Genomic DNA, 23438 nt, shown 5'->3' with positions numbered 1-23438 from the left:
CTCTGATGAAAGTAATTTTTGCATTTCCTTTGGAAATCAGGGACCCAGAGTCTGGAGGAGGAGAGGAGAGGCACAGAATCCACGTTGCTTGAGGTCCAGTGTAAAGTTTCCACAGTCAGTGATGGTTTGGGGTGACATGTCATCTGCTGGTGTTGGTCCACTGTGTTTTCTGAGGTCCAAGGTCAATGCAGCTGGATACCAAGAAGTTTTAGAGCACTTCATGCTTCCTGCTGCTGACCAACTTTATGGAGATGCAGATTTAATTTTCCAACAGGATTCGGCACTTGCACACAGTGCCAAAGCTACCAGTACCTGCTTTAAGGACCATGGTATCCCTGTACTTAATTGGCCAGCAAACTTGCCTGACTTTAACCCCATTGAAAATCTATGGGTGTTTATGGGTATTGTGAAGAGGAAGATGCGATATGCCAGACCCAACAATGCAGAAAAGCTGAAGGCCACAATCAGAGCAAACTGGGCTCTCATAACACCTCAGCAGTGCCACAGACTGATCAACTCCATGCCACGCCGCATTGCTGCAGTAATTCAGGCAATTTTCACTTCTTGAATGGAATTAGTGGAATAAATCAACTTTTTGAAGATATTCTAATTATATGACCAGCACCTGTATATATATACAGTGCTGGTCATATATATGTGTATATATATATATATATATATATATATATATATATATATATATACACACACACACACACACACACACACACACACACACTATAATAGTATCTCAATGTTACTAAAACAATACTGATTCTGGCAACTACATAAGATAAGTTTGATTTGTTGATTTGATTTGACCACGAAAAATCCTGACATTTGAGGTGAAACATCTAGCTCGTCTTTAAAATCCCGTGTGGTGAGTCTGATACAAACGTGACTTCATACATACACACGTGAGTGAGCGGGAAAATGGTTACCATAGCGATCGATCAGAGTTATACAGAAAACATCCTATCACATTCAAACAAGCTGCCAAACACAAAAAAAGAAATAACAGAGCAATGAAAAGAATGTAACACTTAATTAAAATGTTCTGCCGCGCAATGATGAACGAAACGCTCAATTAAACAAGTCACAGGTCACACGTCTAACACCATACACTTCCCAAGGGTCGCTTTTAATGCTGAGAAAAACACCAAAAGATTAAAATCACAGGCAGACGTTTGATTAATTAATGCGGTGATGTGATGCTGAAACAAGCTGCCAGTGAATTCAAGGCGGTTCCTGTGGTCTTAAAGAGACAGGAACACATTTACAGCGGTGAGAGGTGAGAAAAATATACATCATTACTGGATGATTCCTGTGAAAACACCATTATTAGACACACTAAGTTACACAGCCTTACAAAATACACTGTTGAGACACACAAGTAAACTGCAAAAATCACAGCCAATCACAAGATTTGATGTTCAACGTTTTTTTTTATTATTAACAAGTCTCTTCTGCTTACCAAGGCTGCATTTATTTAATCAAAAATGCAGTAAAATTGTAAAATGTTATTAGAATTTAAAATAACTGTTTACTATGTGAATATATCGTAAGATGTAATTTATTCCTGTGATCAAAGCTGAATTTTCTGCATCATTACTCCAGTCTTTAGTGTCATGATCTTTCAGAAATCGTTCTGATGCTGATTTGCTTCACAAGAAACGTTTCTGATTTTTATTAGTGTGGAAAGTTCAAAAGCACAGCGATTATTTGAACTAGGCATCGTTTGTAACATTATGCATATGGTATTCAGTCTGTTTTGACTGCAGATTGCAGAGAATGCTAATCGCAAATAATGAATCCAACTAACCAACAATGAAACTATTTAGTATTTTAGACAAATACATCGGTCAGGATAAAGTCAGATCAGACAGATGTCAGAATGGGCCATTTGTGATGCCCTCGTCCTCAGAAACCATCAACAAAATGACAGAGAAAAGGGTGATGTTAAAAACGTGGTTTATGTGCTTTGTGCTGTGAATTATTGGCTCTGTTGTTAATTGCACTGAATCCCATTTCTATGTTTATGCAGTCAACTGGCTGAGTATTTCTCATAGTCAGCGGCCTAATATAATATCGTCTGTTTGGCTGGTAAATCTCACTCCTGCTGTTTATGTATTTACTAAATTGCCAGTTTTGCTATATTTTGCAATATTGCCATGGAATGCAGATACCTAAACAATATGTAGAGGATGTTACTTTTTACCACTTAGTCAACTGAAGTAGTGCACTGGTAATGATGAAAATGGTAATGAGAGAGTGAATCCGTGAGTGAATTTATTCAAATTCTGAATGAATTATATTCTAGAAAAACAAGAACCAAATCTAAATTTATGTAAATTCATGTCCCAGTCACAGTTTCTTGGTAAAATAAACATTACTTACACTACCAGAAAAACAAAGAAAAAATATATATTTTATAGTTTTATATTAACAATGTAATCAATATTCTATTTATTAAAGCCAAGTATGAATCTCATTAAGCATTTTACATTTATTCCAACATAAAAACTCAAGGCAGTAACAACTGAAACCATATTTATTTTTAAACTAATGCTCAGCTATTCTTTTTAATAGTTATCTCAATACTCACTAAAAACTCTTATGTTTTCATGCCAAGTCTTATTTTCACGTAACAGTGAAAAGTGGTTATATCTTAATGTGTGAGTTGTTTACTTTTTTTAAATTAGTCTTCCCATTAACACCATTATATTGTTAATTCAGACTGATTTGCAAATGCAGAATGTGCACAAACAGAAGAGGCGGGATTTATCACATGAAACAATGACAGCTCAATAGGGATGTAATGATATCAAAATCTCACGGTATGATAATATCTTGATATAAAGTCCATGATACAATATTATTGCCATATTATAAAAACAAGACGGTAACACTTTATTTTAAGGACCAATTCTCACTATTAAGCATGCATATTACTATTATATTGGCTGTTTATTATAACTTATATACATAGCTTACAAAAACGAGTCTCACTACAAATCTAGTGAAATGCTGTAATCATCTGCCGTAAAAAAATAAATAAATAAAGCATAACTGGTGGCTGTTGCTTTCCCAAATGCGTGCTAAACTCACAGCACGGGCAATAAACAAGTTCACTGCATTCATTCACTGTGAACTGAGCCGCTCTGAGGCATGGAAAACACCAGATCATGAGCTGACCGCCTGAACAAAGTGCGCGCTTCTCTTTGATTTGCAGTGAAAACAGACTTGATGAAAGGATTAAGCCATTTTGTGCTTTCGGTTTTAGTTTGTTTGATACTGTGCTAAAGCAGACAAGGAAATATTGTTGCGCTCAGATGAAGGCTAATTGTAAGTCCAGGTGCGTGAAAACCAATAAAGTATAGAAGAGACTGTAGATGGTTCGCATTCTGAAAAACTAGACAAAGTCATTAACAAAAAGAATCAATTATTTTAATAGAGCAAGAGCAGACGTTTCAGCCATCCAGCTATTCTCAATGCTCATACTGTGCTAAAGCACAATGGCCCAAAACAAAACTTTAACCATTAAATGCATAGCTCTGGCCTTTAGAGACCTGGGACATCATTCACTACCCTCTCCCTCCTTCATTTTTTCCAAGTTTGACATCAACTTTCTTAGTATTCCCCAATCTATTCATTATAAACAATATAACAAGAAAAAAATAACAAAATAAAAAAAAGACTGTCTTCTGATTTTTTTTTTGTGTGTGTGTGTGTATAGGGTCGATAGATACACAAGGTGTGTAATAGTGTAAGTACATTTTTCCTGCACAAAAATATGTAAATATCTGACGACTCAATATGTGCAATTCACCTTTATTCCTCGAGGTGGCAATGTTTAATAGACAATAATGACGTGATGTTGCACTCAAAACTATCGCAGGCATAAAACAAAAGATCAACAGCAAAAATTGAACTGGTTTGAATGGCTTTACTGCAGAACAATTACTATACACAATAAAATCTAAATGTCACTTGTCAAAAAAATGTCAAAAACATTTGATGGTGGATGTGGTAAATAAGCGATCAAAATATTGAATTTGAAGTCATTAAAAACAATAGCTTTGAGAATATGGTTGAGATGGAGAATATGAGCCAGATGCTGAATATACTGTGGAAGTGCGCTCTGAGGATGGTAAAATCATCTGCTCAAATTGAACCCTTCTAAGTTTTGTAAGGTAACAAAATATTCTTTACTTTATTCTTCTGTAATTGTTCTTAAAATATCAAGATGCATTTAAGGGTTAAATACCTTTTATGTTCGAATAAGAAGTTTAAATATATTTTGAAAACTGCATTTTTTGCCTGGAAGACCTATCGTTTTATATCGTCATGTAACCACAATAATACTGAGACAGTTTTGCTATTGCGATACCACAGCTGAACAAAGACATATTCAATCATATCGTAATGGAGGCACTGTGTCCTCTCACTTAACTTTCCCCCATTCATTCTTAATTACCCCCCACCAAACTCACAGCACGCTTTGGGTATCTGTTAAAACTCAAAGGAAACACTCCTGATTTGTAGCTACATGTTTGTATACAGAATCGTAAGATATAAATTGAGAAACTGCAAGATACAATCTCATAATTCTGAGAAGAATTGTGAGATATAAACTCGGAATTGCAAGAAAAAGTCGCAATTATTTTTTATTCTGTAGTGGAAATAGGCTTTCATCTTGATATTTTTGCAGCGTCCCATGCATTGCACTGCGTTTTAAAACCAAGTCTTGCATTTATAACCGCAAAAGTGCATTCTGTGCAAATCCTGTTTTAAACATGATACAGCAAAAGTCGCGAGTGACGTCCGAAAAACAATGCAAGGTTGCAGTGTGGAATGCAAAGACACGTCTTGTGAATAGCGTAGACATTCCCATTAGTTTAACATAAAACAAAACACAAAAAAACCCAGTCTGCAGTATGTCCTCATGTATTTTGTGTGAAGTGCAGTCACAGTGCACTGAGGGCATTCAGAAACTCAGACAGGATGAGTAAGAGAGCGATGCAGAGGAGAAAAGAGGCAGAGAGGAGAGGAGGTTAGTGGAGGACAATGTGTGTGTGTGTGTGTGTGCTGACAGCGCTCAAAGAGACTCCAAACACTACAGAAGAATCCAGAACGCCCTCAACTGCCCGAGAGATGCGGATTAGCTCTTCCTGATTATCTGCCCTGTCACACTCCCGTCATCCCTCACTCTCTCAAACCACAAACACAACGGCATGATCATTTTAACTGCATACAAAACAAGAGAGCACACATATGAGGCAGCCGTGCTGACGTTCAGACCAACAGCACGTTCCTACACTCTAAAAAATAAAGGTGCTTTAAAAGGTTCTTAGAGAAAGAGAGAAACCATTTTTGGTTCCACAAAGAACCATTCAATCAAAGGTTCTTTAAAAAAACATCTCTTTCTTACCTTTTTATAATCTGAAGAACCTTCTTTTGCCACAAAGAACAGAAGAAACAGAAAAGGTTCTTCAAATGTTAAATGCTCTTTATGAAACCATTTAGACAAAAAAGGTTCTTCTATTGCATGGTCAACCACTTTTATTTTTAAGAGTGTACGTATTTTGTAATTCAGCATTTATTGTAAAAATGATGACATCAGATCAATGATCTTGTTGAACAAAGTTTGTAGCAAGAAGTTCTTACAGTTTCTGTCTTTATTGGAAGTCAAATTAACCATAATACTGAGACTCGCACCTTTTGTCTGTAATGACTCTTGGTCCCCCTGTCTTTGCATAGTTATACTGATTGGATTAGGACTGCTGAAATGGGGCAGGTTGCTATAACTGAATACTTAATTTGCATGCTTTGTTTAAGGTTGTCTCCCAGGTGCTTTGTCTGCTTTTCTAAGCACTGCCCCCGAAATGTATATAAACTACAATGTATCACTACATTAGTCAGACTTTTGATGACTGCAGCGTCAGAACCATGCTGAAGTTACTCAAGAGTCGCCTGGTCTTTGCTTCAGATTTTCTTTGTGTATTTCCCAAAAACCTAGACTCGATGCCTTCTCTAACTTATCAGGCAATAACTTCACAGGTAGTGTTTGCAAACGAAGACCCCTCACAAAACTGATTTCAGACATGCTTCTGAAGCAGCATAACAGGTTAGTGATCTACAACAGACCAGAGCAAGCTTTAGTGATAACCATGTCAATATTTAATTACTAATTTAATATTAATTAGTGATTTCTCGCTACAAATAACATCAAAAGGGCAAAAGGTTGGTCAGAAGCATACATTTACATGCAAACTGACCACTAAACGCAACTTTCCGATGGCTTTTTTATTTTATTTTTTTTAGCTCCATCATGGAATGGAACACAGGATTGTGGGATATGAAAGGCAGCAGAGGATACTTCTATGCTGCCTTCAAAAAACAACCAGATGAAGGTATTTTAGGAGGCAGGAAGTAAACTTTGGTTTCAAAGGTCTCGATGCCTTCCTACCTTGAAATGGGTTTTCAGACACAGCCATAGTAATTCTCAATGAATCAGTTTTGAATGAATTACAGACTTTTAATCCTGGGAGTATTTAAACAAATCAGTTGAGTGAATGATGCAGTGCCTTACTCATTTGTTCTGTATCTGAATGAATAAGTGGTTTTAAAGGGTTAGATCAATCAAAAACATTAATTATTCACCCTCGTGTCATTTCAAACTTGTAAGACCTTCAGACAGAGCTTCATGCTAAATTTTATGAAGCTAAGAGAATATTTTTGTCTGCAAAGAAAACAAAAATAATGTCCTTATTCAACAATTTCTTCTCTAGCGTGCCAGTCTTCAACACACACGTTCACAAGCTTGCAAACAAGCTGTAGCGCATCCATGTCAGAATGCCGGTTCCTGCATCAGCAACATCACACGCATGCATTGTAGTACTCTCATAAACACCTGTCAAAGTCCTGTCAAAGAGAATAAATTTTTGAATAAAGTTGTTATTTTTATTTTATTTTTTACCAAAAAAGTCTTCAGCAGAAGAAAGCCGGCAAACAGTTTGCTGAAGACAACCTGTCCAAGAGCATGTCCTGTGGTCTGATGAGACTATAAGATAAACTTGTTTGGCTCAGATGGTGTCCAGCATGTATACTCCTCCTTGCTGAGGAGTACCAAGAAAATTGTGTCTCGCCTACAGTCAAGCATGGTGGTGGTAGCATCATGGTCTGAGGCTGCATGAGTGCTGCTGGTACTGGGGAGCTGCAGTTCATTGAGGGAAACATGGATTTTATTATGTACTGTACATTCTGAAGCAGAACATGATGCCTTTCCTCCAGAAACCAGGCCGAACGGCAGTTTTCCAACAAGATAACGACCCCAAACACACCACCAAGATGACAACTGCCTTGCTGAGGAAGCTGAAGGTGAAGGTGATGGAGTGGCCAATTATGTCTCCAGACCTGAACCCTATTAAGCACCTGAGGGGCATCCTCAAGCATAAGGTGGAGAAGCACCATGTGTCTAACATCCAGCAGCTCCGTGATGTCATTACAGAGGAGTTGGAAGAGGATCCCAGCAACAACCTGTGCAGCTCTGGTCAATTCCATACCCAGGATGATTAAGGCAGTGCCAAATAACAATGGTGTTAACACAATATATTGACACTTTGGACAAGTTCACTTGGGGTGTACTCACTTTTGTTGCCAGCTATTTTGACAATAATGGCTGTATGTTGAGCTATTTTCAGGGTACAGTAAATCTATACTACCATACAAGCTGCGCATTGACTACTCTAAAATATATCCAAGTTTCATTTCTATAGTATTGTCCCTTGAGAAGATATACAAAAATGGTCGCTGAAATGTGCGGAATGTACTCACTTTTGTGACATACTGTATATTCCTTAGCCAATTAATAACATATTACAGATTTGTATATTTCTATACACACTGAATCTATTATATAAAGGCGTAGTAAGGAGAATGACGTGACCCTTCGGCAGCAATGCACGCATAGTCCTTCGCTCTGCTCACTTTGCCAATAATTATATATCCTGTCAGTAAATTTTGAACTACTCTTTATTTAGTCCGCTATGAGTATCCCAGCAGTCAAGGACAGCCGGAAAAGAGAGAGTGAACAATCGCCAATAAAGAAGAAATTCAAAGATTCCACCGTTTCCAGAGAGGATCTCGAAGCTGCTATTGCTAACGGTATCAAGCTAGCGCTTAAGGAGCAACAAAGTACTCTCGATTCGTTAGTCGCTTCGACTGTAAGAGAAGCGATTGACTCCTTACTGACTCCAGCACTCCGTGATCTACATCTGCATATACAAACGACCAATGATTCTGTAAAAGAGCTAAAAACAGAAGTTGAAAAGCTAGCCGTCTCGGCGAAACAGACACGTGACCGGGTTGACTCTGTTCAAACAGCTGCACGTGAGGATAGGAGGACGGTCATAAACTTAAGAAATCAGATGGAGCAAATCACCGAAAAAATGACAGACTTTGAGGACAGGAACAGGAGAAATAACGTAAGACTGGTGGGGTTACCGGAGGGGGCGGAGGGCTGTGATGCGGCTGGCTTCCTCCGAGCTAGTCTGCCCAGGTGGATCCCTTCGCTGAAGGGCCGTGACATAGAGATTGACCGGGCCCATCGCGTGTTTGACGGAAGAAAAAATTCTGATCGGCCGCGTACTCTTATCTTCCGTGTTCTAAGATGGCATGACAGATCAGCGATCCTGAAGGGTGCTCGGCAGGCATTTCCGGTGAAATATGGTCAAGACAATGTCATGCTACTATTTTTTCCTGATTTTAGTCCAACCACGACTACCAAGAGAAAGAGCTTTAATCCAGTCTTGAAGAAGATGACAGCACTTGGTCTCCAGCCCTTCCTCATCTATCCCGCGGTAATTAAGTTACGGCACAAAGGTGAGCAGATGATGTTCGATTCTCCTCAAAAGGCGGAGGATTTTGTTACTTCACTTTCACCGAAGACGTACTCTGCAGCCCTACAAAGCACCGGGAAGGCAACGGCTACCGTCTCCATCCCCTCAGCTCAACGAGAGAAAGTTAATGATGAGGTCGGCGGCGATTCTCCTAACTGCACTGAAGAGGACAATAGCAAGGTGGCCATGGACACTTGGTAATTTATTTTCTTTCTTTTTGGGATCTTGCTCCTGCCCTGCACGCTCGTCCGCTGACTGGTAAACAATAATGTTTTTTTTTTTTTTTTTAATTAAAAGTTGTTATCAGTATTATTATTATGATTTTTTTTTTTTTTTTTTTTTTTTTTTGGGCTAATGGAGAGCAGGTTCAGTACTTACGCTTCTGGCTGAGTGGGCCTTTTGAGGACATGTCTTGCGTTGAAGTGGACTGGTCACGCATCAGCATTTATTTCTGTTGTTCATACAGACCTACACTCTCGGTAATGTTGTGCGGTCTGTTTTGGTTGTTGTTTATAGTTGTTTGTCGTTCCGTTCTCTTGTTTTCTTTTATGCCCTTCAACAGACGTCAATACTTTTATTTATTTTGCTTTTCTTTTAAAAGAATTATGCATCTAAGTGGATTGGTATCTAGGATACATACTAATGTTTACATGTCACTAGAAATATGGCATTGTTTCCGTTTCTCTTCACTTACACAGAATCATGATATTGCAAGCACACAATGCATGTTCTAAATATTTTATCATTGAATGTGAATGGCTTAAATTCTCCTGTTAAACGTACCCGTATATTAGAATATTTGCACCGTAAATCGATCTCCTGTGCCCTGATACAAGAGTCTCATTTAAAACAATGCGATGTGGCGCGCTTTCAAAATAAGTATTACAAACTGGCAGCCTTCTCTTGTGCTCGTAATAAAACTAAGGGTGTGCTTATATTAGTCCATAGGAAATTACAGTTAACTGTTGAACATACTGGGAATGATGAGGAAGGTAGATTTGTTTTTATACGCTGCAAAATACATAATGATAGATTAGCATTGGTCTCCGTTTACGCGCCGAATGAGGCAGACAGCGCATTTTTCACAAATATTTCCAGTGTGTTACTTGAACAGATTGATTGTCCTTTAGTGATAGGTGGTGATTTTAATGCTGTTTTAAATCCTGCACTGGATAAATCTCACCCTGATACTACAGCTAACGCATCCTCTAAGCTATTAAATAAATATATTACTGAACTTAATGTGATCGATCTCTGGAGAATCCAAAATATTACATCTAAGGACTTAACTTTTTTTTCTAATAGACATAAGACTTTCTCTAGGATAGATTACATATTTCTCAGTCCATCTCTAATCTCATCTAACTCTTCCATCTCTATATTACCAATTTTATTGTCTGATCATTCTGCAGTATTATGTAGTGTTCACCTTTCCAACATTAAGACTAAGGCCCCTAGATGGCGCTTTAATCTATCATTACTAAATAATCAGTCATTTATTAATTCGTTAAAAGATCATATGAAGGAGTTTCTCGAAAGGAATATATCTTGTGATGTAGACCCTAAAATATTGTGGGAAACGACAAAGTGTGTAATACGAGGATTTTGTATATCTTTTTCTTCTGCGCTAGCCAAAGCAAGAACCCGCAAATTTACACAATTAGAAAATAAGATCCAATTAATACAAAATTTACAAAAACTAAATTTTTCTGATCAACAAGCAAACCAGTTGTCCTCCTTGAAAGAGGAATATGATTTACTTTCACAATCAAAGGCAGAGTTTATTTTACATAGGACGAGGCAAAAATATTATTTTGAATCGGAGAGACCTAGCCACTTATTGGCCCTCAGGTTGAAAGAATGCGAGTCTAGGGCATATATCAGTGCAATAAAATCTTCAGATGACCAGATAACCACAAATCCTATAACAATTAACAATGTATTTAAAGGGTTTTACACAAATCTATACAAAACAGAAACTGATTTTGATGAGTCAGTTTGTAAAGGGTACTTGGGTAAATTAGAACTGCCTCGGATCACACAGTTGGATAAAGACTCTTTAGAGGCCCCGTTAAGCTTGGAGGAGATCCATGAAGCATTAAAAAGTCTTCAGAAGGGCAAGTCACCAGGCCTAGATGGCCTCCCTCCTGAATTATATTTAGAAATATGGGATATAATAGGGACTCTTATGCTTGACTCATTTAATTTTGCAATTAAGTATGGTACATTTCATAGAGATCAAAAAACATCTTTGATATCATTGCTTCTTAAAAAGGGTAAAGATTCGTTAGATTGCTCTAGTTATAGACCAGTATCACTCATCCCATGCGATCTAAAGGTTTATGCTAAAACTCTTGCCTCTCGCATGGAGAAGGTAATCCATGGCTTAATCAAGGAGGACCAAACTGGTTTCATCAAAGGACGCCATGCGGCCGACAATATGCGGCGATTATTTCATGTACTTGATGTTGCAGACTCTCTACCGAGTCCTTGTGCTGTTTTTTCACTAGACGCAGAAAAAGCCTTTGATAGGCTAGAGTGGAACTATATGTGGGCAGTTCTGCAATGTTTTGGTTTTGGTGAACATTACATTTCTATGATCAAGACGCTTTACCACTCACCTGAGGCATCAGTTTTAACTGGTAATATTATTTCCTCCCCGTTTCCTTTACAGCGTGGAACAAGGCAGGGATGTCCACTTTCCCCTTTATTGTTTTGTTTATCCATTGAACCACTAGCACAAGCTATTAGGAACTCTGATATTCCACCAATTAAGATTCAGGATCATAATCATATTATTTCGTTGTATGCTGATGATATTATCTTATATTTGGATCGTTTTGATGTATCAATAACAAGTATAATTAAGGAATTTGATCACTTTAGTAGTTTATCGGGGTACAAGATAAACTGGGCTAAATCGGCTTTAATGCCAATCAACAGTGTTAAAGTTAACTCTCCTATCCCCTCATTCATTCCTGTTAAAGATTCTTTCATCTATTTGGGTATTACCATATGTAAAGACATTCATAAAATTGCCAGAAACAATTTTAATAACATTTTAGTCAAGATCAAAAATGATACTCAAAGATGGAATAATCTTAAAGTTTCTCTTCAAGGCAAAATCTCCACTGTCAAAATGAATATATTACCTCGGCTTAACTTTCTTTTCTCAATGCTGCCACTTTCCCCTCCTCCAGGTTACTTTAAGGAGATCAATTCTATACTTTCGCAGTTTATTTGGAATAGTAAACGTCCCAGAATAAAACTTGTCACATTGCAGCGTTCGATACGTTCAGGAGGATTGGCTGTGCCAAATTTTGAATTCTATTACTTGTCGTTCCAACTTAAAGCTCTTCATATTTGGGTTGATCCTCAATCTAAAGTTTCATGGAGAATAATAGAAGCCGACAAGGTTAAACCGCATAGGCTCCAAGATATTTTATTCGCTGGCATAGGAAATAAAAGTGATAAATACAAATTTGGCCCGATTGTGGCCAATTCTATTAGGATCTGGAAAAGGGTGGAACGTTTGATGGGAGGACCTTTCAAATTTTGTAACAACACACCCCTATGGCATAACTTTAATTTCTTATGCGGAAATCGGCCATTTGTCCAGCCCTCTTGGTCTACATTGGGCATAAACACATGCAGTGACTTGTATGACAACCAGGGACTCTGCTCATTTCAAGAACTAAGAACTAAGTTTTGTTTACCAGCATCATCATATTTTGTCTTCTTTCAGTTACGTTCTGCTCTCAAAGCCTATGGTGTTCCCTGGGCATCCCCTATTTCCTCTCATCCTATGTGGGATTGGATCGCACCACCCTCTGGTCGGCCATCTGTTTCTTTAATATATTGTAAACTTAATGATCACGTTGCAAAGCCTCTTTCTATTAAATTTATTTGGAATCGTGAACTAACAGATTTTGACTTATCGGTTGACTGGGACAGGGTGTGGTCCAATCTAATCTTAACTTCTAAAAACTTGGCTCATCGTCTTATCCATTTCAAAGTCATCCATAGAGCATACATAACTCCTTATAAGAGGTTTAAAATGAAGCTGCAATCGAACTACAACTGTCTTATCTGTAACACTGTATCTTCAGGTACTTTTCTCCACATGTTTTGGGAATGTCCAGTTATTGTTAGCCTATGGTCTCATGTAAATTCTGTTTTGTCCTTTTTACTACAATTTGATTATGTGTCTAATCCTGGTTTATGTCTTCTCAATGACGATTCTAACTCCTGTATAAGTACATTAAAGAAGAAAATGTTGTTTGCTGGTTTTACAGCTGCAAAGAAGGCAATCATACAAAATTGGTATACTCCACACATGTGTGCAAAAACATTTTGGATTCATAGCCTCCTTAAAATAGTGACTTGTGAATGTACAATAGCACGAATTAACAAGGCTAAACCTAGTACCATTGATGCTTGGCAATGTTTTGCTTCCAACATTTTAGATTACATTAAGGAATGACCATATAAGGTTCTTTCTTTGTTTTTGCTTTTTTTGGATTGTAAAATTATTGATATGTCTGTTGCTTTCCTTTCCTTGTTTGCTTGTTTGAAAAGACAATAAAATGTTGATCACAAAAAAAAAATAAAGGCGTAGTAACAATGTGAAAAATGAGGGGGCTGACTCATGAATATTAATTACGAGATGAATATTAATTGCATGGTTTTACATTCACAGAGTTATAGAGTTACATTATTGTGTGACCTAAGAACAAATACAACTAATTATGTAACACTGTTGCCTTCTGTGGGAAATAAATGTTGTAATAAAAGTTGTTTGGTTTCGTTTGACGTGTCATTACTGCTCTTTTGTTGTTGTGGCTGTGAGGGCGAGTCTCTCGGCTGTTAGAGGGCAGTTTCACACAGCGACGGTCTCAGCAAAAACGACATATTAGGGCCACTGCAGCTCAGCTCAGAACGTCTGTTTTCACTCTCTCCTTCTTCACAAGAGGAGGAAAGGGGATCTTGTCTTTGTGATGAATTGCGGTGGGAATTACTGCGGTAAAAACACTCGTCGCTTTCATCCGTTGTTCTCTCCTCTCGGCACGTCAGCTCTAATTGGGGCGGTGACGGTGGCGAGTCGCCATCCACAGCCCAGTTTCCTTTCCAGTGTTTCATTGACAAAGGACATATCTGCAGCCGCAAGCCATCCTGGCTGAAAATGCACCGTCCGTCCCCAAAGACTTTGATACCTGTCCTGCAGCCATATTGGCCCAATCGCAGCTGTACATCCCAGCTGGCTTTCATCGCCGCCCGGCGGCCATTTTGGCTCAGACATGACGAAGTACTCCCTAAAATGTTGGAAAAACAGCTCGCGCTCATGTTGGCTCAGCTGGTGCCGTTCATTTGCAGAGGAGCGCAGATGAAAACGCTCTGGCCCGCGGCATTACGATTTTTCTCTAAAAACAAACACTCACTCACCGAGCTTCCTATTCCTCAGGTCAGACCCTTTACACTAGACCAGTCTGTTAGGTTGTTGTGAAAGCTGTTGGATTCTGTTTGCATGACATGCAATTCATCTGAAACAATGCAGTTTTCATTGCTCTCTCTGGCCATTTGCAAAATTAATATTGCAATAAACAAGAAGTAAAGCACTTTCCAATGTTGGTATTTTCTAGATAGGAGTCTTTGCCACAGCAAACTGCTTTGAATCAAATGTAAAAACTGCAGACGAGACAAAATTTGTGCGTATGTGAACTAGCAGAGCGAGTCCTGACTGTTAAACTTGACGTGAAATCAAAAACCTATTTCCTTCCCTAATACGAGACCCTGATCTTACTGTGGCTGATTTGGTGCACATTATTCCTGAGGAAATATGACATTTTGCAATATTTCCTCAATATTATAACGACTTTCCTTTTCAGTTGACGTCACCAACTGTCCACATTTTTCTGCACACAATCAATTCCTTGAGATGAAAGTCAAATTACATAAGTTTCATATTTGTTGATGAAAACTTTTGTACAAATTGTACAATCGTCCATCTTCAGCTCATGCGTCTTGTATCTTTTTGCTGCAAAATCTTTACTGATTTTTGTAAAGGAAACATAAGGTGAACTTTGATATTGTTAGTATTTTCATGATGAACACTACTGGACTGAAGCAGACGTTAGAGGAACATTTATTTGTTTATCTCTCAATCGTATCACATTGCATTATGCATTATGTTTTGATTAAAATATAATCTTACTAAGACATAATTGGAGAGATAGAGTGATGACTGATATTTATATAATGTTGTGTACTGTAGGTACCTGCTATAAGGTTATAAAGATCTCCAAGGTTTACAGTATATTACAATCTGAATTTCATACTTTTTGTCCATATTAATATCAGCATTTTCTCTAAATTGCTTATTTGTATTATAGCCAGTTTCCGTCAAGTTATTGAGGCTTGATATCACACAATTCTGACTTTTTTTTTCTCAGAATTGTGAGGGAAAAAAAGTCAGAATTGCATGATATAAACTCGCAATTGTGTGAACGTATCAGTCTTTTTTCCCCCTCAGAACTAGGTTTTATAACTCGCAACTGTGAGTTCTGAGAAAAAAAAGTCGATTTTGTGAGATACAAAGTTGCAACTGTGAGAAAAGTCAGAATTGTTTCTCGCAGTTGCAACTTTGTATCTCACAATTATGACTTTATACGCAATTGTGCGTTTACATCTCGTTGACAAAAAGTCAGAATTGTGAGTCTATATGACACAATTCTGAGAAAAAACGTCAGAATTGCGAGATACAAAGCTGCAATTGCGAAAAAACGTCAGAATTGCGAGATATAAAGCTGCAATTGCGAAAAAACGTCAGAATTGCGAGATACAAAGTTGCAATTGCAAGAATAAAGTCTGAATTGTGAGATACAAAGTTGCAACTGCGAAAAGTCAAAATTGCGAGTTTATATTCCACAGTTCTGACTTAAGATCTAGCAATTCTAACTTTATAACTCGCAATTGTACATTTACATCTCACAGTTGACAAAAAAAGTCAGAATTGTGAGTCTATATGACACAATTCTGAGAAAAAAAGTTAGAATTGTGAGATACAAAGCTGCAATTGCGAAAAAACGTCAGAATTGCGAGATACAAAGCTGCAATTGCGAAAAAAACGTCAGAATTGCGAGATACAAAGCTGCGATTGCGAAAAAACGTCAGAATTGCGAGATACAAAGTTGCAATTGCAAGAATAAAGTCTGAATTGTGAGATACAAAGTTGCAACTGCGAAAAGTCAAAATTGCGAGTTTATATTCCGCAATTCTGACTTAAGATCTAGCAATTCTAACTTTATAACTCGCAATTGTGCATTTACATCTCACAGTTGACAAAAAAAGTCAGAATTGTGAGTCTATATGACACAATTCTGAGAAAAAAGTCAGAGATACAAAGCCGCAATTGCAAGAAAAAAGTCAGAATTGTGAGATACAAAGTTGCAATTACAAGGAAAAGTCAGAATTGTGAGATTATTCTCACAATTCTGACTTTATTTCTTGCAATTGTGAGTTTACATCTTACAGTCGACAAAAAAAAGTCAGACTTGTGAGTCTATATGACACAATTCTGAGAAAAAAGTCAGAATTGCAAGATACAAAGTTGCAGTTCTATAAACTCGCAATTTTGACTTTTATGTTCCACAATTCTGACTTTCTAACTTTCTAACTGCAATTGTGCGTTTATATCTCAGTTCTGAGAAAGAAAAAAAAAACAGAATTGCGAGATACAAAGTAGCAATTACGAGAAAATGGTCAGAATTGCGAGTTTATATCTCACAATTCTGGCTTTATAACTCACAATTGTGCATTCACATCTCACAGTTCTGAGAAAAAAGTCTGAATTGTGAGTTTTTCTATGACACAATGAGAAAAAAAGAATTGTGAGATGTAAACTCAAAATATCAGGCTTCCATTTATTTGTGCTCAGTTCAGAGCTCTGAATAAAAAATTGTGACTGTTTTTCTTCCATATTCTCACTACATCATAAAATGCAAGCAATAAAAGCCTGATGAATCAAATATGACACTCAACAAAAAACACATTTAAAATAAACTCTTCCTTTTAGAGAAATTCGATTTTTCTATTATTTCATATGTCAGGCATAATTCAGTCACCGCACACTCTCTATGTGAAGCCTCTTCAGTAATGAATGAGATGCTGTTAGAGCCGTCAGGATGGGCAGAAAACTCAAGGTCCGTTCGCGCACCGACTCCAGCCGTTTGCTTCCCCGCGGCTTAATTAGATGAAGCGCCAGAGGCCACTCCGGTTCCTCGGCTCAGCGTGCCAGTGCAGATTCAGCCATTGCGGCTCAAACGCCGCATGACACGCACAGGCTGTCAGATGCTAAGGCTGCCTGCTGGACACAAGGGGGTCAGACGACTCGGACAGGCTCGTTTTAATTCAAATCCCACTTATTCTCTCTCTCTCTCTGAGGAACCTGGGTCAAGTGTCTAATCACAGCGACGCAGAGCCACTTCAGGTGGGACTCTGAACTCTGACCCCCCGGGGGTTAAAGATCACCTCCCTCACCTCTCCAGCAGAGTGGCCCAATTACTGTCAGGCTCAGTGTTGCTGTGGCAACCGGGACAGAAACCACAAGAGTTGAAGAATTATGCGGCCGTATGAAACACAGGAGAGAGACTGTGAGGGCGCAGGGTCACGGGGTTAAAGGTCAAGCTATCATATTTGGGCTCTTCTAGTGAATCTGGAATCAGGCTCATTACGGTCTATTTATTTCCTATTAAAAGAGTGTTTTCAACACAGATAATAATACATTTTGCTTGAGCAGCAAATCGGAATATTAGAATGATTTCTGAAGTATCATGCAACACTGAGGGCTGGAGTAATAATGCTGAAAAATCAGCTTTGAGCACAGGAATTAATTACATTTTAATATATATGACAATAGAAAACAGCTATTTGAAATTGTAATAAGTTTTCACAATATTACTGTTTTTCCTGAATATACTGAATATATTGCCAAAAGTATTGGGACACCCCCTTCTAATAAACAGGTTTGTTTAGTAATTAATTTAGCAATTTGCATGAGCACAAATCTTAATGTTTAAGCATATAATGATATTCTAGGGGATTGTATACTTCTAATTTTACAGCAAAAGTTTTGACAGGACCCTCTTCAATTCTAACACGACAGTGCCTTTGTGTTTAAGGCAAGGTTCAAATAGAAATGATTGATTCAGTCAGTGTGTAACAACTTGACTGGTCTTCAGAAAGTAAATTCCTAATCTCAGTTTAACACCTGACCTTAAATGCAGACCTTGAGCCAAAAACCAATGCCTTGTACATAGATATATGGAAAAGTATTGGGACATCCCTTCTTTAGAACAGAAAAAGGCACTTCCAAAACTGCAGCAACAAAGATGGAAACAATTCATGTATTTATAAATTTCTGTTGCAACAGTTGGTTGTAAGTGGAAGTGGAAGTGTCAAGAATGACTGTACCCATACCCATACATACAAGTCTTTGGTGATAAGTTTTTGGCTCAAAGTCTGCATTTAAAGACACTCCAGAGACGTTCAGATGGGATTAGGACTTTGCTTTCTGCAGACTAGTCAAGTTCTTCCATATTGACTGAATCATTCATTTCTTTTTGAACCTTGCCTTATACACAGATGCACTGTCATGTTAGAATAAAAAAAGGGTCCTGTCAATACTGTTGCTATTAAATTAGAAGAACACAATCCCCTAGAATATCATTATATGCTTAAACATTAGGATTTGTACCCATGGAAATTACTACAGTAGTCAAACCTGTTGATAAGAATGGGGTGTCCCAATACTTTTGGAAATATAGTGTATTTGTGACACTGGTTAATATAGGAGCACAGAAGTGCCTTCATACATGCTTTCAAACATGCTGAAACAAAAAATAGATTATGGTATCCGTCCTGCTAGGTGGAATTTACAAATGAAGAAAATATTCGTGGAGCTATGGCAAAAATATTCCTGGATTTATGGATGTTTCCTCAAGGGACTACCACAACAGAGTGAAAAAAGGGTAGATAAACACTACTTTACCCCAGTTCTCTTTAAGAGTACACACTCTCTCTTCATGCAATCCAGATTTGTGTCTACAGTCAGGTTTTCTTTCTTTCTGGGCTTTTCTAATGACAAGACAGGGCAAAATACGCTGTTTGCTAGCCATTGTTTGTTTACGCTCATGACACGGTCTAGTCCCGTCATATCGATAACAGCACGCACGTCGTTAAAGATGGCAAGCAATGAATGGTCAGGTAAAAACGTGTGGTCTGACATGTGTCTTGTTCACGACACGACAAGATTTTAGGTATCAAAATCGTATAATCTGGCACAGTGACTGTCATTGTAACCAACAAAAAAATGCGTAGTCTGAACTGGGCTTAAGTGACAGACAGACAGATAGAAGTTTACTCACCATCAGAAGTTCTGCTCTTGGTCTGTGAATGTGATTTAGGTTTCAGTTCTGATCGTGGGTTCGACTCGCTCTCTGTAAGAAACAAATATCATCTCTGTCACATATAATAAGCCATACATACTCTTGGTGTTTGTGCAACAACAGTCACAGTCAGTTGACTGTATTTCACTGCATTGTGTGCTTTGTTAATAATATTATAACTGAAGTGCAATTCACAAAAAAATAAAGTTGAAAAATAAATTTGAAAATGGCAAAAGTGAATATATTTTTGCATCATTTGATGAATTCATCATATACAGTGCCTTGCAAAAGTATTCAGCCAGTTTCCGTCAAGTATACCCCTTCATTTTTTCACATTTTGTTTTGTTGCAGCATTAAACTGCTTTAAATTAGTTTTTCCCCACATCAGTTTACACTCCATACACCATAATAATGACAAAGCAAAAAACAGATTTGCAAATTTTACAAATTTATTAAAAATAAAACACTGAAATAAGTACATTGCATAAGTATTCATACCCTTAACTCAGTACATGGTTGAAGCACCTCTACAGCCTCAAGTCTTTTTGGGTATGATGTGACAAGTTCTGCACATCTGCATTTGGCAATTATCTGCCATTCTTTGCCTCACCTTTTCACCTCTCAAGCTCTGTCAGCTTGGATGGGGGCTGGCAGACATTTTCTAGAGTCCTAGTTGTTCCAATCGTCTTCCATTATGGATAATGGAGGCTACATGCTTCTGTGAACCTTCAATGAAGCAGATTTTTTTCTGAACTCTTCCCTAGATCATTGCCTTAATGCACGTCTGTCACTGAGCTCTACAGGCAGTTATCTTGACCTCAGGACTTGGTTTTTGCTCTGATATGCATTTTCAGCTGTTAGACCTTTTCTGAGAGGTGTGTGCCTTTCTAAATCATACTCATTCAAATGAATTTGCCACAGTTTAACTCCACTCGAAATGTAGTAACATCTAGAAGCAATATGAATGCTCCTGAGCTAAATTTCGAGTGTCCCAGAAAAGGGTATGGATACTTATGCAACAGGATTTTTTCAGCTTTTTTTTTATTTCTAATAAATTTGCAAAGTTGTTACAAACCTGTTTTGTGCTTTGTCATTATGGTGTATGAGATGCAGATTGATGTGGAAAAAAAGTAATTTAAAGCAGTTTAACATAAGGCTGCAACATAAAACGTGAAAAAAAAAACTGAAGGGGTATGAATACTTTTGCAAGGCACTGTAGTTTCACTACCATGTTAAAGGTTAGGCCATGTTCACACTTGGTGTCTTTTTGGACAAGAAATAGTTGACAAGGGTGCTTTTTTTGTAAAAAAAAAAATAATAATAATAATAATCTGCCAGCATTGCAGCCGAGAGCGTCTTTTGTTGCTATAACAACAGCTGCAACAGTAGCCTATGTGCGATGCAGAAATGTCGAGGAAAAATTAAGCTGGCTCTTTTCTTTTTTTGGCATTTTTGCCTTTTATTTGATTGGACAGTATTTAGACAGGAAGCGAAGTGGGAGAGAGAGAGAGGGGGCAGGATCAGAAAAGGTCTGCAAGCCGGGACTCGAAAAAGGGACGCCTGAAGCGCAACAGCGCTACTATACATGTCAATGTGTGGCTCAAGAAGCTATTGGCACGGCAAGTCAGTTTTTGAAGTTAACGGGGAGGCGAATGTTGGTTCACAATAATAAAATAAAAGTCTATCTACCGGCACCTTTACTATTTTTTTCTGTTCTTGTTGTTATGGAAACGACAGGTCCAGCTACCCTTAATTTATCTTTGGAACACAAATTAAGATAGTTTTATGAAATCTGAGAGTTTTCTGACCCTGCATAGACAGCAACACAACTGACACGTTCAAGACCCAGAAAGGTAGTAAGGACATTGTTAAAATAGTCCATGTGACATCAGTGGTTCGATCATAATTTTGGTAACACAGTATTTTACAGTCTCTTAACTAGTTGCTTATTACCATGCTATTTATTAGTACTAATTAAGCACATATTAATGCCTTATTCTACATGACCTTATTCTACATCCATAATCCTACCCAATACCTAAACTTAACAACTACCTTACTAATTAATAATAAGCAGCAAATTAGGAATTTATTAAGGGAAAAGTCGTAGTTAATAGTGAATAAGTATTCCCTATTCTACAGTGTTACCATAATTTTATTAAGCTATGAGAATATTTTTGAAAAAAAAAAAACTCTATTCAAGTTTATTAATGTCTACACCTACCCCAACCCTAAACCTTCCTCTTACAATACTGCAAAAACGGTATTTGATATTGTACAAATTACGCTACTGATGTGCACATGCCCAGTCGCTGCATCTGTATACCATCTAGACTTTACCGTGATGCAGAGGAGTAAATAAAGTTTGTTTTTGTTTGTTTTTGAGCACAAAAAGTATTCTCATAGATTCATAACATTACGGTTGAACCACTGATGTCATGTAAACTCATTTGTCGATGTTCTTCGTACCTTTCTGGTCCTTGAACGTGGTAGGACCCTTGCTGTCTATGCAGGGTCAGAAAGCTCTCGCTTTCATCCAAAATATCTTAATTTGTGTTCTGAAGATGAATGAAGGTCGTATGGGTTTGGAACAACATGCGGGTGGGTGAGTAATCAATGACATAACTTGACGTTAATTTTTGGGTGAACTATCCCTTTAAAGTATCAAAAATCGAAATCATTTCCTAAATTGAGGAATCAAACTTCCCTAAATGACTCTGCTCATGTATTTTATAACTGTAATGCATCTTCTGACTTATTTATGTCTAGGAATTTCACGAGGGGTATCTGAGACATCCAAGAGGTTTATATGTAAACGAAGCCAAATGGAGAACTCAATGAAAGAGCAACGTCAAGCAATTAAAGAGCAATGACCAATAGAAAATCTACACATGCATTTGTTTTTACATTGTATTTAATAATAAACCTGATTTCAGGAGGTGTGTTAATGCTGAACAGAATGACAATGACTAAATCGAAATACTTGTGCCGCATTACTACACCAGGCAAGGTTTGTGAATAAGACACATGTTCTTGAAATACCCTGTGCAACTGCTTAGTGAATTCAGCCTGAATCTCTTTTTCAGCTTTATTTATGACAGAGAAAGTTTTTGTGGTGCCTGACACGCTCTCAGTCTCTCTCTGTCTGTGTCACAGGGGAGTAAAACGCCAAATCAATTCACAGCCCAGTGTGTGTAAGTGTGAGTGTGTGTGAGTTTTCTCTATTCATTGTGAGAACAATGTTTTTTTTTTTCATTCTTTGTACATTTCTTACATTTTTATCCGTTCCCTTCATTCATTCTGTCCATCCTTGTGAACACAGGGTCAAACAGAGAACAAATAACTGGCCACTATCAGAAACACCACCAAAATAAAACCGCAAACCAATTTCCTGCATGTTTGCTCTCTGATCTTCCCCCGAGGCAGTGTGTGCACATGTGTGTGTGTCTTTTTAACAGTGAGACAGCTAAAATGAGAAACACTGTTTGCGTACAGCCTGAGGATGGACAAATCACAAATGAGATCTCTTTCAAATCTCAATTGTCTCTACTGGAAAACAAAGAGAATAAACCGAGTTTTATATGCGTCACAGTTTTATATATCTCACATGAGTCTCCTAGACTGTGCTTATATTTATTAAATAACCAAAGTCTGTGGTCATGAGTCAAAGATAAGTCACGTTCCTCATCAGCTGTTCTGTAGGAATGGGAATCGATTCCAACAAGAGTTGATTCTGAGCTGTTGAGAATCGAGAATCGCTTGGAATCGATTCTATCAAAGGGAATCAATTTCTCTTTAATATCCTGTTTTAGTTCTGTAGAGCTAATTATCAGTTTGTCTCTTGGTGGTTTGCTAATAGCAATGAACGGTTTCTAGTTCACGTAGTTCTAGTTTGTGCCAATTAAAGTGGTTAAAGGGATAGTTCATCCAAAAATAAAAATTATGTCATTAATTACTCACCCTCATGTTGTTCTAAACCTGTAAGACCTTCGTTCATCTGCAGAACACAAATTAAGATATTTTTGATGAAATCCAAGAGCTTTCTGACCCTGCATAGACAGCAACACAATTGACACGTTCAAGACCCAGAAAGTTA

At 37.7% G+C, this 23438-nt stretch overlaps 1 protein-coding gene across 1 annotated transcript in view; it reads right to left on the bottom strand.

The window, feature by feature from the left end:
- spock1 (SPARC (osteonectin), cwcv and kazal like domains proteoglycan 1) overlaps nucleotides 1-23438 on the bottom strand; it is a 297486-nt gene that overhangs the window by 100129 nt on the left and 173919 nt on the right. Inside the window, exon 3 of the mRNA XM_073821116.1 lies at nucleotides 19322-19393. Coding sequence (XP_073677217.1) covers nucleotides 19322-19393 — 72 coding nt within the window. The remainder of the gene's footprint in view (nucleotides 1-19321; nucleotides 19394-23438) is intronic.

The sequence above is a fragment of the Garra rufa genome, chromosome 16, assembly GCF_049309525.1.
Source record: "Garra rufa chromosome 16, GarRuf1.0, whole genome shotgun sequence".
In the NCBI taxonomy this organism is placed as follows: Eukaryota; Metazoa; Chordata; class Actinopteri; order Cypriniformes; family Cyprinidae; genus Garra; species Garra rufa.
Note: the sequence above shows the minus strand (reverse complement) of the source record. Positions and strands in the feature narration are given on the sequence as shown.